This window comes from Cavia porcellus, unplaced genomic scaffold (genome assembly GCF_034190915.1).
Source record: "Cavia porcellus strain 051 isolate PalLab524CR breed Dunkin Hartley unplaced genomic scaffold, mCavPor4.1 scaffold_11, whole genome shotgun sequence".
NCBI lineage: Eukaryota > Metazoa > Chordata > Mammalia > Rodentia > Caviidae > Cavia > Cavia porcellus.
This window is the reverse complement of record NW_026947494.1, coordinates 83,850,989-83,863,421: the sequence shown is the minus strand read 5'-3', so window position 1 is coordinate 83,863,421 and position 12,433 is coordinate 83,850,989. Positions and strand designations below refer to the sequence as shown.

At 44.0% G+C, this 12,433-nt stretch overlaps 1 protein-coding gene across 11 annotated transcripts in view; it reads left to right on the top strand.

Annotated features, from left to right (window-relative positions):
* Bcl2l13 (BCL2 like 13) overlaps positions 1-10,925 on the top strand; it is a 72,759-nt gene extending 61,834 nt beyond the window's left edge. For 9 of the 11 annotated variants that reach the window (XM_063258644.1, XM_003461761.5, XM_013156323.3 and 6 more), the window contains one exon: positions 8,665-10,925. In XM_063258644.1, coding sequence (XP_063114714.1) covers positions 8,665-9,450 — 786 coding nt within the window. In that variant the 3' untranslated portion in view covers positions 9,451-10,925. The remainder of the gene's footprint in view (positions 1-8,664) is intronic. The other 2 variants (XR_010050662.1, XM_063258650.1) reach the window with 2 other exon arrangements.
* Positions 10,926-12,433: the final 1,508 nt, after the last annotated feature.

Genomic DNA, 12,433 nt, shown 5'->3' with positions numbered 1-12,433 from the left:
AAGGAACAAATACAAACTCTGCCAGTTTGTACTACCATTGCTCTTCTTTATTTCCCTCTTCCTCTGTATAAAATCATTCTTTGTATGTATGTGCTTTTCTGACCTTCACAGAATGGTACTCCTGGAAGACATCATTAGGCAAATAGGAAGACCTCTGAGTGTCTCAGCCACGGGGCACGGAGACCTCCCTTGTGATAGGTGTTGCTGCTCTCCTTGACTAAGGATTGTGTTCTGGCAAAAAAGCAACAAACGTAACTTTACGGGAAAATTTAGCTTTACTGTTTGTTTTTTGTTTTTGTTTTTTGAGGCAGGATCTCACTTTGTAGTCCAGGCTGGTCCTGAACCCACAGCAATCCTTCTGCCTCAGCCTTCTGAGTGTTGGAATTAGAGGTGTGTGCCACCACACCCAGCCAGCTATACTGTTGATCTGCATCTGGTAACTGAGTTGTCCTTATTTTTGAACTCCAGTCTTTCAAAACAGTTATGAAAATCGTTACTTGAGTGGACAGTAGCTATTTTTATTCGTCTTATCTGTGTTATTCCTTACTGTTGGTGACTTACTAAGAATCAGCAAAACTGAGGATGCTGCTGATGTGACTATAAGTGAATGGCGGGATCATCTCCGCAGTCATGGGAAAGCCTCAGTCATCTTTCTGCCTCTGTTACTGTGTGTAGACTTCGGGTGAGGTACAGAAGAAGCTGGATTGATTGCAACAGGCCTGTGCCCTTTTCCATTTAACAAGGTATAATGTGTGGGGCCTACCTTTTTAAATTTTTTAATGCCTAATTTAAATACCCTAGTTGAAATTTCAGCACAGGAAGTTCCATAGATGATTCTAATTGGGTAGGAAGGTTTGCCACTGTCCCTGTCACAATCTCCAGAGTAAGGCAACAGACCCTTTGAAAGAGATTTTATAGTAACCTTAAACTTCCCTTTGTTAACACAAAGGCTGACTTGGAATTTGATTGTTCAGTATATACTTAGTAGTTAAACATTCCCTAAACACAGAAGCTAGTTATTTGGATGTACAAACTAAGCAGATACCAAGAAAGCCAGGTTAAGATACAGATTTTTAGTAGGTATTGTAGAGTAGGAGGGACGAAAAGGGAAGAAATGAAGAAGTGGCTGTGCAGCGGCAATAGAGTTTTATCAGGAGGGCTCACTTCACAGAAAGAAGGGAAGGATCTGTGTGGGAAGCAGCAAGGATGCGTTTGGGACTTCAGCTTTGGTACTTGGAGAGCAGTGACGCAGCCTTCAGATACTTCTGCTAGGATGACACGGGGAATGCTGACATCAGATATGCTGAGTTGTGTTCCCCAAAGTCACAGTGAATTCTAAGAAACAGTGGAAGTTAAGAGTAGGAAAATTTATTGGAGAAAATGAATGGGGAATCAGAATGGAGGGATGGGGAATGGGAACAGCTCCTGAGAGATAGGAGGGATTCCCTAGTGGGTTGCCAGTGAGCCTGCCTCTCAAAGGAAGTTTTACAGCATAAAATCATGAGACAATACAAGAGAGTCAAAGTTGCGGTCAACCATTAAGATTGCAAGTATAGTCGCTTAGGTAATACTGATCCAGTGGTAGCAAGGATACAAAAGTGACATCATTAACCTTGGTCCGTAATCTAGTCTTGGCCTTGGCTTTAATGTTAGTAGACTCAGTAGATGGGAAGGATGGCCCATCTCAGTGAGATAGTGGGAACTGGCCATTGTATGGAGAACTGGCCATTGTACATTTAATTTTCAGATGTGCTTTGAGCCACAGTCCTGAGGCAGTCCCATCTTCAGCACTGACTCCCTTAAGAGCTCAGCCCTGTGTGCTCACTATATTTGTTCCTAATAAGCTGTTTATAAGAAGGACAAAAACGCTCTTCCTTTGTCCCGTGTCTTTTGTTTGAGCCAGTTATGAGACACACCAAACTAACTTCTGGTTGTGAATGAGCAGTCTTGATGCTGTCCAGTCTTTCTCAGTCCTCCTCTGCATTTTTTCATCTCTTTATAGTAGGGATTGGAAAACCTGTGTTCATTCAGAGAGATCCCCAGGCTAGAGCAGCTGGTCCCGGCCCACATTCTGTCCCGAATGAGAGTGTTCTGTCCATGAGCCAGTGATGCAGAGAACAGTCACATAGGAAGACAACTGCTGTTTCAGTGAGAAGACCCCAGAGTCAGGACCTGAACCAGCTGTTCCAGGTTCCCTAACACTTGAAAGTTAACTATTACATCAGTGTGATTATACTGGCTTTGCATAATAGGTATTGTAGTTGATATAATAAATACATTTGGGATCCTGTAAGGCACATAGGAACATGGGAGGAGTGGGGCAGACACATACTGTAACAGTGAAGAGAAATACTCTTCTCTTACAGTAAAGAGAAATACTAGGAGTTCACAAGTGCTGAGGTGGGTTCAGGTGGGCAGAATCCAGTGAGAGCACATTCTAGGTGGATGTCAGTGTGAGTTGAGTCTGATTCTATCTTTATTTGTGATTCTGTCTTCAACACAGCACTTTGTGACCTTTACCGGCAAAACATAGGTGCAGTTCATGCATGAAGAAATGTAACAGTGAATAAAGATGCATCTGACAGTACCTTCAGCATTGGAGCAAAGAGCTGTATTTCTAGCTCTTTTTTTTTTTTCCTCCCTCTGCTTTGGTTTTTAGACAGGGTCTCACCTGTTCTTGAACTCACTGTGCAGCTCAGGCTGGCTTCAAACTTACGGTGGTCCTCCTCTTTCAGCCTCCTGAGTGCTGGAACTATAGGCATGCTGCCACCATGCCTGATTCCCTCGCCCTTTTTTCTTTTCTTTTTTGAGACAGGGTCTCACTTTGCAGTTTGGGCTGATCCTGAACTCACTGTGTAGCCAAGGCTGGCCTCAAACCCACAGTAGTCCTCCTGCCTGAGGTGTGCACCACCACATTCAGCTTTTTGTTTTTTATTTTGAGACAGGTTCTTACTAAATTGCCTAGGCTGGGCTCAAATTTGTGATCTTCCTCCCTCAATTTCTCACATGGCTGGGATCCCATGTGCCACCATGTGCAGCTCCCAGAGCTGCTTTTATATCCAAAGATAGGACCAACTTTTCTATCATCCAAGCATTTATTGAGCATCCCTGTTTGCTTGTATGTGGTAGGCACTGCTTGCAGGATAGTCTAAAGAAGTCTAAAATGTGTTTGCTGTCCTTCAAGTCTTTTTAGTACTGTGCTGCCAAAGTGAACACTCCTGCAAGTCTGTGTAATCAATAGATTGTCCCCAGCTTGTGATGACTTAATTTGCAGTTTTTTTAATCAACAATGTGTGTGTAGGTACAAAACATAGCCATACAACTTTTTTCTTCAAATGATAGTCAATAAATTATGTGAGCTTCCCAGTACTTGAGTAGAAAACAGGTTTTGTGTTGGCTAATTTCACCCAACTACAGGCTAATGTAACTGTTCTGAGCACATGTAAGGTGGGCTACACTAAGCTAAGCTGTTCAGTGAGTTATGCATGTTTAAATGCCTTTAGACTTAAGGTATTTTCAACTTATAGGTCTATCAGAATGTAAGCCTGTCACAAGTTGAAGAGTACCTGTAGTTGGGAACGTGACTAAAATACGTGAAAAATTAGTGAGAACATCAGTCATGCTGGTGCTTGCCTGTAATCCCAGCACTCAGGAGGCTGAGGCAGGAAAATTGCTACTAATTCAAGGCCAGCCTGGGCTATATAGGAAGAAACTGCCTCAAAAAAATTAGAAGTATAATGAATACTCATTATGATACTGTATGTGGCTCAGACTCAGACCTATGAAGAAACAGAGCTGGACACAGTGCTCCAGAGGGGATGAATTTATGCCAAACTCTGAGGGAGCCAGAAGAGAGCTGTTCAGATGGGGCCTGGGGATGGACTGTAGGGGTATGCTGCTCTGTACACACACAGTTTGTTATGGTTTATGTCTTGATCCTCGCCCCGCCCCCCAGCCTCATACAGTCATGAGGGGCAGGCTCTTTTGGAGGTGGAAGAATCTAGAGTTTGTGACTGATTCATAGTGCAGTGCTGAGATAAAGGCTTGGTGATTGCTGGATCCATACACTGGTTGGGTTGGCACCGCCCTAATTCCAGCAGTCTGGGTAAGATAAAAAGGGGCAGAAAGAGGCTGGTTTCTCTCATTGTTCTTGTTGCTCTTGCTGTCCACTACCATAAATAGTTGCCCCTCTGCTGTCTGCCACCCTGCCTTGGAGCCAGCCAATTTCGAACTGAAACCTCTCCAAACTGTGAGCTGAACAAACCTTTCCTCTTTTAACTGTGGGCAATGTGTATTTTTTTCTCAGCAAGGAGAGAGAAGTAACTAAGATACAAGAGATAGCTCTCACTCCTTTTCCATACTTGTGTAACATTTTATGCTCTCTCCAAATGTTAAGATCAGTGTCTGCGTGAAGAGAGGGACAAGACTTGAGTGTTTAACATAGCAGTGGATGGGGACATAACTGCTCTCCAGAGGACGAACACCTAGAGCAGGGGTGAGACAGATTGGGCTAAATGCTGGCTCTGGGAATAGAAAAAGATTCGTTTTGCTTCCTGTAATGCTTCTCTAATTGTGCCGTGTTACAGTCTTTCCAAAATTTATATTTGGCTTTCTAGGGGAACATTAATATGCTCAAAAAGAGATAGTGTTATTCACAATGTTGTATGACTTTGCCCTCTTGCTTTTTAACTGGAAGAGTCAAATAATTAGGAATAGATATAAGTCAACTGAGCCTTTATCTAATGGCCACGTGGTACCTTAGACTTAACCTTTTCTGCTCTGAGATACTGATTTTGTGTAACAAAAGCTAAATTTAGGGGCAGGGATTTGAATTTATTTCTCAGTAGAATTAAGATCTTTGTCAGGGGGCTGGGGATTTAGCTCAGTGGCATAAGCGCCTTCCTTGCAGGCAGGCAGTCCTGAGTTCAATCCCCGGTACCGATAAAAAGGAAAAAGACAAAAAAAAAAAAAAAAGATCTTTGTCAGGTTCAGCGAAGGGAAAAAGACATTTTATGAAATGAGGCAGTAGTTTTTTTGTTGTTTTGTTTTTGTTTTTTGTTTGTTTTTCGAGGCAGAGTCTTACTGTTAAATCCAGGCTGGCCTTGAACTCACTACAGAGCCCAGGCTGGCTTCAAACTCCTGGCAATCCTCCTGCCTCAGCCTCCCTAGTGCTGGGATTACAGATGTGTACCACCATGCCTGACTGGGGCAGTGTTTCATACCCAGAGACACCTGATCCTTCCTATTTCTCAGCTTCATCTTTCTTCTCCATCTTATGCTATAGAATGCTGAAGAGCTAGAAGCCTGCATGCTATGTGCTGTTTTCTAGCATTGTGCTTTTTTATTTTAAAAAGAAAAAAAAAAAAAAACACAGAAAAATCAAGACGCAAACAAACATTGAGAAAAACGACCACAAAAGCAAAATCACAACAGCAAAAGAGCAATGGCATCATAGGATTTCAAAACAAGATGATGGAATTTTTAAAAAATTTTTTAAATTTTATTTTGAAAGTGGTAAAATACAACAGAACAAGACAGAATAAAGCCAGCTGAGACCGTGTAGTGAAATTGGTACAGAACTTCACAGCAGGTTACCGGGATAACAGTAATAGGTATCATAGTATATTTTGTTATCTTTACAATAGTTGTCCTTTCAATCACGTGTATCAAAATAAAATGAAATACAGAAGATTATAGAACTTACCAAAACAGAATATTGAATAGAGTAGTACCATTAATCAGAATAGAGCAAAACAGTAATAAAAATATTTGGGAAGATACCCAGAAGGGGAATAGCTGGGTTGAATGGGACCACTAATCCTCGTTTTTGAGGGATCTGCACACTGATTTTTATAGTGGTTGTACCAGTCTGTATTCCCACCAATTGTGGAGAAGGATTCCTTTTTCCCCACAGCTCCTCCAGCGTTTGTTATGGGTTGATTTCTTAACAGTAGCCATTCTTTCTGGGGTGAGATAGAATCTCAGTTTGTTTTAATTTGCATCTCTCAAATGACCAGTGATGTTGAACATTTTTTCATATATTTATTTGCCATTTGTACTTCATCTGAGAAGTGTGTATTCATTCTTCTCAGATGCCAATTTTTGGATTGGGTCTTCAAATCTGGGAGGACCGATTTTTTTTTTTTTTTGATTCTTTTTTGTTGTTTTTTTTTCTGTATTTTCTTCAAATCCATTTTATTCAAGGATTTAAAAAGAAAAAAAACTACAACAAAATTTCAAAGCATGTCAACCAAGGGGCAACAGGGGTACATATTTGAGTTCTTTATATGTTCTCAATAGTAACCCTTTGTCTGAGGTACAGCTGACAAACATTTTCTCCCACGTTGTGCATTATCTCTTTACTCTGTTGGTAGTTTCTTTTGCTGTGTAACACTTTTCAATAAGATGAGATCCCAGTTGATTCTCTGTGATAGTTCCTCTGTGATCAGTCAGGGTTTCATGCATATAGGCTTCATACCAGTGTCTCCCAGAGTTTTACCTGCTCTGTCTTCCAGCAGATGTAGTGTTTCTGTTTTAATATTAAGATTTTGATCCATTCTGATGTTAGCTTAGTACATGATGAAAGATATGGTCCAGTTTTAATCCTTATCACTTATAGAGCTAGTTTTTCCAGCACCGTTTATTAAAGAGGCCATCTTTCTTCTAGTGAATGTATTTGGCACCTTTGTCAAAGTTAAGGTGGCTTAGTGTGTCTGCAGTTGTTTCTGCATCTTCTGATCTGTTGCATTGATCTTCGAGTCTGTTTTTTTTGCCAGTACTATGTTCTTTTTTTTTTTTTAAATCACAGCAGCTTTATAGTATAATTTCAAGTCAGGGATTGTGATGCCTCCTGGCTTGTCTTTGTTGCTCAGGATTGCCTTTGCTGTTCTAGGTTTCTTTTGGTTTTAGATGAATTTTAGGATTGTTTTCTTTAATTTTGTGAGATATACTATTGGAATTTTGATTGGGATTGCATTGAATTTGTATAAGTGTTTTTGAACTATGGCTATTTTCACTACATTGGTTCTTCCTACTCAAGAGCATGGGCTAGCTCTCTATTTTTTTTTTTTAATTTTAAAGAGAATAATATCAAGCAAAACCAAACAGAAACAAGTCAATCAAAACAAACCAGTGTAAGTGACACAGGACTTCAAAACAATAGGAAATCAACAATGGTTACCTTAATGCCTCTTGCTGTCTTCAAAACAGCTGCAGATAGCTTCAGACACAGTAAAAATCAAACAAAACAGAGCAGAATAGAAGCAACAAAAACAAAACAATGAATGCAACACAGGACTTCAAAATGAGATAGTAACAAACCCAAAATGGCTACCATACTATAGCTTGTTGTCTTTGAAATAGCTGCCCATGCCATCAGACACAATAAAACCGAACAAAACAAAACAGAATAAAGCCCAACCCAACAAAACGATGAAAATGATACAGAATTTCAAAATAAGATAGTGGAGAATCTAACAATGGCTCAGATGCCACACTACCTATTGGCACCCTCTGAATAGATGACCAGACCACCGGTGGGCTTTAGACCTGCAGAGCCAGTGAAACACTAAACCCTAGAAGTGTTAAACTGAATTCCACCTCAGCAGCCGCCACTGCAACGGTTTCAGGGTTTGCTTGCTTGTTTGCAGTACTGAGGATCCAACCCAGAGCCTCCCTCCTGCTCGACAAGTATGCCACCATAATGCTACATCCCCAGCCTTGCTTTTGTTCTGGACGGGCTAGGGATCCCTCCAGGGCCTCACACATGCTGAGCAATTGTGGTACCAGGAGCCACAGCCCCTGCCCAGAGTAGTTTTGAAAGCTGAGCTCTGATGTTGATTCTGTACCTCAGACTGCAATGGACCGTTACCACTGAATGAAGGCAGCTCCTGTTTCTGAGCTTTGTCACTCACATTCCTCCATAATCCTTTATGTTTGTCTGCACTGGCACTAATTAAACGAGGCCATTGCTCTGCCCGCTTTTTTGTAGCTCTGTGCTTTTGTCAGCACTGTGTCTTCTACGGGACCTGCACCTGTCAAAATCTCCCCACTTCAGAAATCCAGGGTAAATGCTGATTCTTCCGTAAAGCTCTCTGCAGCTCCCTCTTCTCAGAAGTCATTTCCCTCCGAGCTCTTCCTCAGCGCTTTGGTAGGCATTGCTGTCTTACTCTTCAAAAGATGAGTCCCCTGAGCAAAGGTGTACCTTAGTTTCCTTTGCTGTTACCAACTAATCATGGCATTGGATAAGTATAAATTACATTTATATTTATTTATAGTTACATTGGATAAATATAAATACGTAAGTTAACTTGGGGTATTTTAGTTTCAAGGAAACTGGTCAAAACAGCTTTCAAAATTCTTCCTCTGCATGGACAAATGCATTCATTTCAGAAACTATATGGACCTAGGCAATGTAATTATTCCTGGTATTGAGTTTAGGAGGATTTCTTTTTTCCAGGATGACATTATTTTTTTCACACCTTTTTTTCAGTGCATATTGATTATGCAGATTAATGGGCTCCATTGAGCAGATTTGTACCTTCACATGACATACTTCAGTCATTTTCACCCCCTGAACCTGCCTTGCCCCACACACGTACCCCCTGATGACACTGTTGTTGCACCACTGACCAATCTTTGTGTGACCCGCTCTCCCTCTTCTAGGGCACTGTATTCAGTCTCGAGTCCGAGGAGGAGGAGTACCCTGGCATCACTGCAGAAGACAGCAATGACATTTACATCCTGCCAAGTGACAACTCTGGACAAGTCAGCCCCCCAGAGTCTCCAACTGTGACGACCTCTTGGCAGTCAGAGAGCCTGCCTGTGTCACTGTCAGCAAGCCAGAGCTGGCATACAGAAAGCCTCCCGGTGTCTCTTGGCCCTGAGTCCTGGCAGCAGATTGCAATGGATCCTGAAGAAGTCAAAAGCTTGGATAGCAATGGAGCTGGAGAGAAGAGTGAGAACAACTCCTCCAACTCTGATATTGTGCATGTGGAGAAGGAAGAGATTCCTGAGGGTGCAGAGGAGGTGGCTGGGGCTGCCACCGCCTTGCCAGCCAGGGAGCCACAAGAGGCACTGCCTGGAGCCCCTGCTCCCCTGCTTCCACACATCACTGCCACTTCGCTGCAGACAAAGGAACCTGGCACGGAAGTGATCTCGGGTGAGGAACCCAGTCCTGCTTCTTCTCTGTTCGTAGAACTTAGTGAAGAAGAGGTGAGAGCAGCAACCGTGGAGCCTCATGAAGCAGATGAGGGGGTGCCCCCTGCACTGCTGAGAGAAAAGGAGGCCCCCGTGAGGAAGGAGAGGCTCAGTGAGGAGCCTCCCTCTGCCCAGGAGGTGCAGGCCTTCCCTGCACCTGAGGGCAAGTCCATATTGCTGTTTGGAGGGGCCGCCGCTGTGGCCCTTCTGGCAGTGGCAGTTGGGGTCGCACTGGCTCTGAGAAGAAAGTAGTGGCTTTTTCAGAAGAGAAGGAAGATGAAAAGGGTCTAAGGTTTTAGTTGTATTAGCTGGGAGTAGAACTGCCAGCAGCTGATTGGACATTTATGGACACTCTGAGCGAACTGGGGAGGTCTGCTCAGCAGCAGGGCCGGAGGTAGATGGAGCGCAGCCCCATCTACCTGATTGTCAATTCCAGTGGCGTGGCTCGTGCTGGACGCAGAATCATGACTAAAGTACTCTCTCTAGGACAGGATTTCACGACATTTCCATGATCCTGTTAAGCCTCTGTGCACTGGAGGAGGTTAGCAACAGCCCTGGCCTCTGTCTGCTAGATGCAGGTAGCACCCCACTCCATGTGAGGAAACCAAAAATGTCTCAGACATTGCCAAATGTCCCCTGTGGGCAAAATCATCCCCTGTGGAGGTCCACTGCTTCAGATGGAGAGAGTTACCTTAGGAAGACCCAGTAGAGATCTCCAGGCTGAGCTGGGGAGTTTCATCTGCCCTGACGAACAGCCCGCGTCCCTCAGTTGCTCCTCTTCCACCTCCTCTTCCCTTCACCATCCCTGAGGTGAGGGTGAAGGTGAGGGTGCTGTCCTGCCCCTGTGTCGCACTGTCTCTCAGGTTCTACACTGCTGTTCTGCCCACAGCCCCCTCCAGGCCTGTCCCACACCCCTACCGTACCCGATGAGCCCAAGGCCTCCTGCAGCTCCACTTTGCAGAGATGCTGCCTTTAGGAAGCTTGAAAAAATGAAATACGTAGATAAGAACAAAAATGAGACCTAACCTGCAAGTTACTGGCTGTGAGACAGAGGCAAGCGGGGGACCCAACTGACCTGCTGGGCCTCCTCGAGCCCTTTTTGTCCTGGTCACCCCACTGGCCTCCAGAGACTTGCCAGCTGCTCCAGGGTCATGCACTGCTGTATAACCCTGGGTTAGTATACTTTTCCCAGCATCTGGCCTGTCCTAAGACTGGTCATCTAGTTCGTGGGTCTCTTACAGTGTGGTGAGGATTTTGTCCTCAGACTTACAGAGTGAATTGGGTCGTAACTTATTAACTGTGTTATCATTGAGATAAAATGATAAATATTTTATCAGTTAATCCCAAATATCACTGAAATTTAAAGTGAGAATAAAAAGCTTGAACTCCCAAGTGTGAAGCTATGGTGAGGTTCCAGTTTGAACTTCACTGTACAGGAGCGGAGGCCTCTTCCCTGTGCTCTTCACAGCTCAGGTGCCAGGGCAAGAAGCTGGGTGCCCAAGCCACTGCGCTGGCCAAAAGGCAGCGGCTTGAGTTGCCTCACCAGGCTGCCCCATCCCTCCTCGAGGGGTGGAGCTGTGTCCTTTCAGGCCTGAGGGCTACAGTTATTTTGCAGGGCCCACAGCTGGATAAGAAGTCATCTCAGATTTATCTTAGTAGTTGTTAACAAATTACTTTTTAGATCCTGAAGTTTATAATAAAAATACTTTACCTACCCTGATCACTAAGACCTGACGTTTGAATGTGCTTTCTTTTTGAAATTTATTTTTAAAAATACTGCCTAAAGCAATACTTTTAGAAGCTGTTTCAGGAGATATCTGGGAAAAAAAAAAAAGAAGAGGAGATCCAGGTGTGTATTTGTGTTTTAAGCTCTGTCATCCACCCGGTCCTTCTGTTCAGTGTCCCAGTTAGTGGGAGATACAGTGCTACTCCATTTTCCAGTGCTTTTGTTTGCAAACTGCATCAGGCTGCAAACAGCCGCACTTCTCTTTCCCACACACACACAGAGGTGGGTGTCTTCTCCAGAATCACAGAACAAATGAAGTTCGCCAGCCAGGGCGCCACTGTATCTGGAAGGGCTTGGGTGTATTTGGATCTGATGTGGCTGGAGGAGAACGAGGTGAAGTGTGTTTTTCCTCTGTGGCTTCTGGTAGCTGCCTGAGGAGTCTGTATGCTCATTGTTAGTTTGTATTAGCGTAGGGTAAGAGCCGAGAGACTGGTGAGCCTCCTGGTTTGTTCTGGAAAATCATTTCTTAGTAAAACACTTTCCTTCTGGTGGTGTTTTGGGTCCTCACAACTATTGGCTGAGCACATTTAAGCTTCTTGTTTTTTGAGCTAAGGGACAATAAAAACGTGGCTTAGAGTGCTTTGGGTCTGTGTTTACCAAGAATGAGGAAGGCGTGTGTTGAGCTGGCACTTGGTGCTTTTTAAAATTTTGTTGGTGTGCTTTTGGGGGTGGGTACCAGGAATCAAACTCGTGGCCTCCCACTTGTCCAGCAGGCGCTGTGCCGCTGAGCTGCTCCCACCTGCTGAACGTTAACCTGACTTGGCCAAGTGTGTTTTCCAGGTGACGTTAGACACTGTCCTCCGGTGACCGGTGTCCCGTACCCCTCTTCCTCCTCTGCTTTTCTGTCCTGGCTGAGGGACGGGGGCCACAAGGGCTGCTGCTCAGTGCAGGGTTTTGTAGGCATTAAAAAAGTATTCCTCAAGTCCCTCTCCTCTCTTTTAAGAGCCAATGGTAGAAGGTCCGTTCTTCTCGTATCCTGCCTTACATAATATCCAAGTCTTGGTGAGATTCACAGTACGCCCAAGTTAGAGAATGCACAGGTATCAGACAAAACCACCCATGTATCACCCTTGTTCTTTGTGACCTGTACAGGAGAAGTTCCGTTCTGTAGAACTTCTGTTTTTCCAGCTGGGACCCTTAGGGCCTTGTTTATTTTAGTACATGCTGTACACTGGGCTATACTTGAGTCTTCTGTGGAACTCTCTTAGCTGCTCTATTGAATGTCATGATTTGTTATTACTTGGCATAAAACTAGTGACAGTTTCCTGAGGAAAGTGTGGGGTTAAAGACGTCAGCTTAGCCTCCTACTGAAGTGATTCTGAGCCCACAGGTGTGCCTTAGGAGGACTCCCATGGTCTCTGCTGCCCTCTAGAGAATATTCTAGGTCAGGGAACACTCTGACCTGGCTCACGTGTACCCCATCCCAAGGGACCCTATTCTACTTCTCAA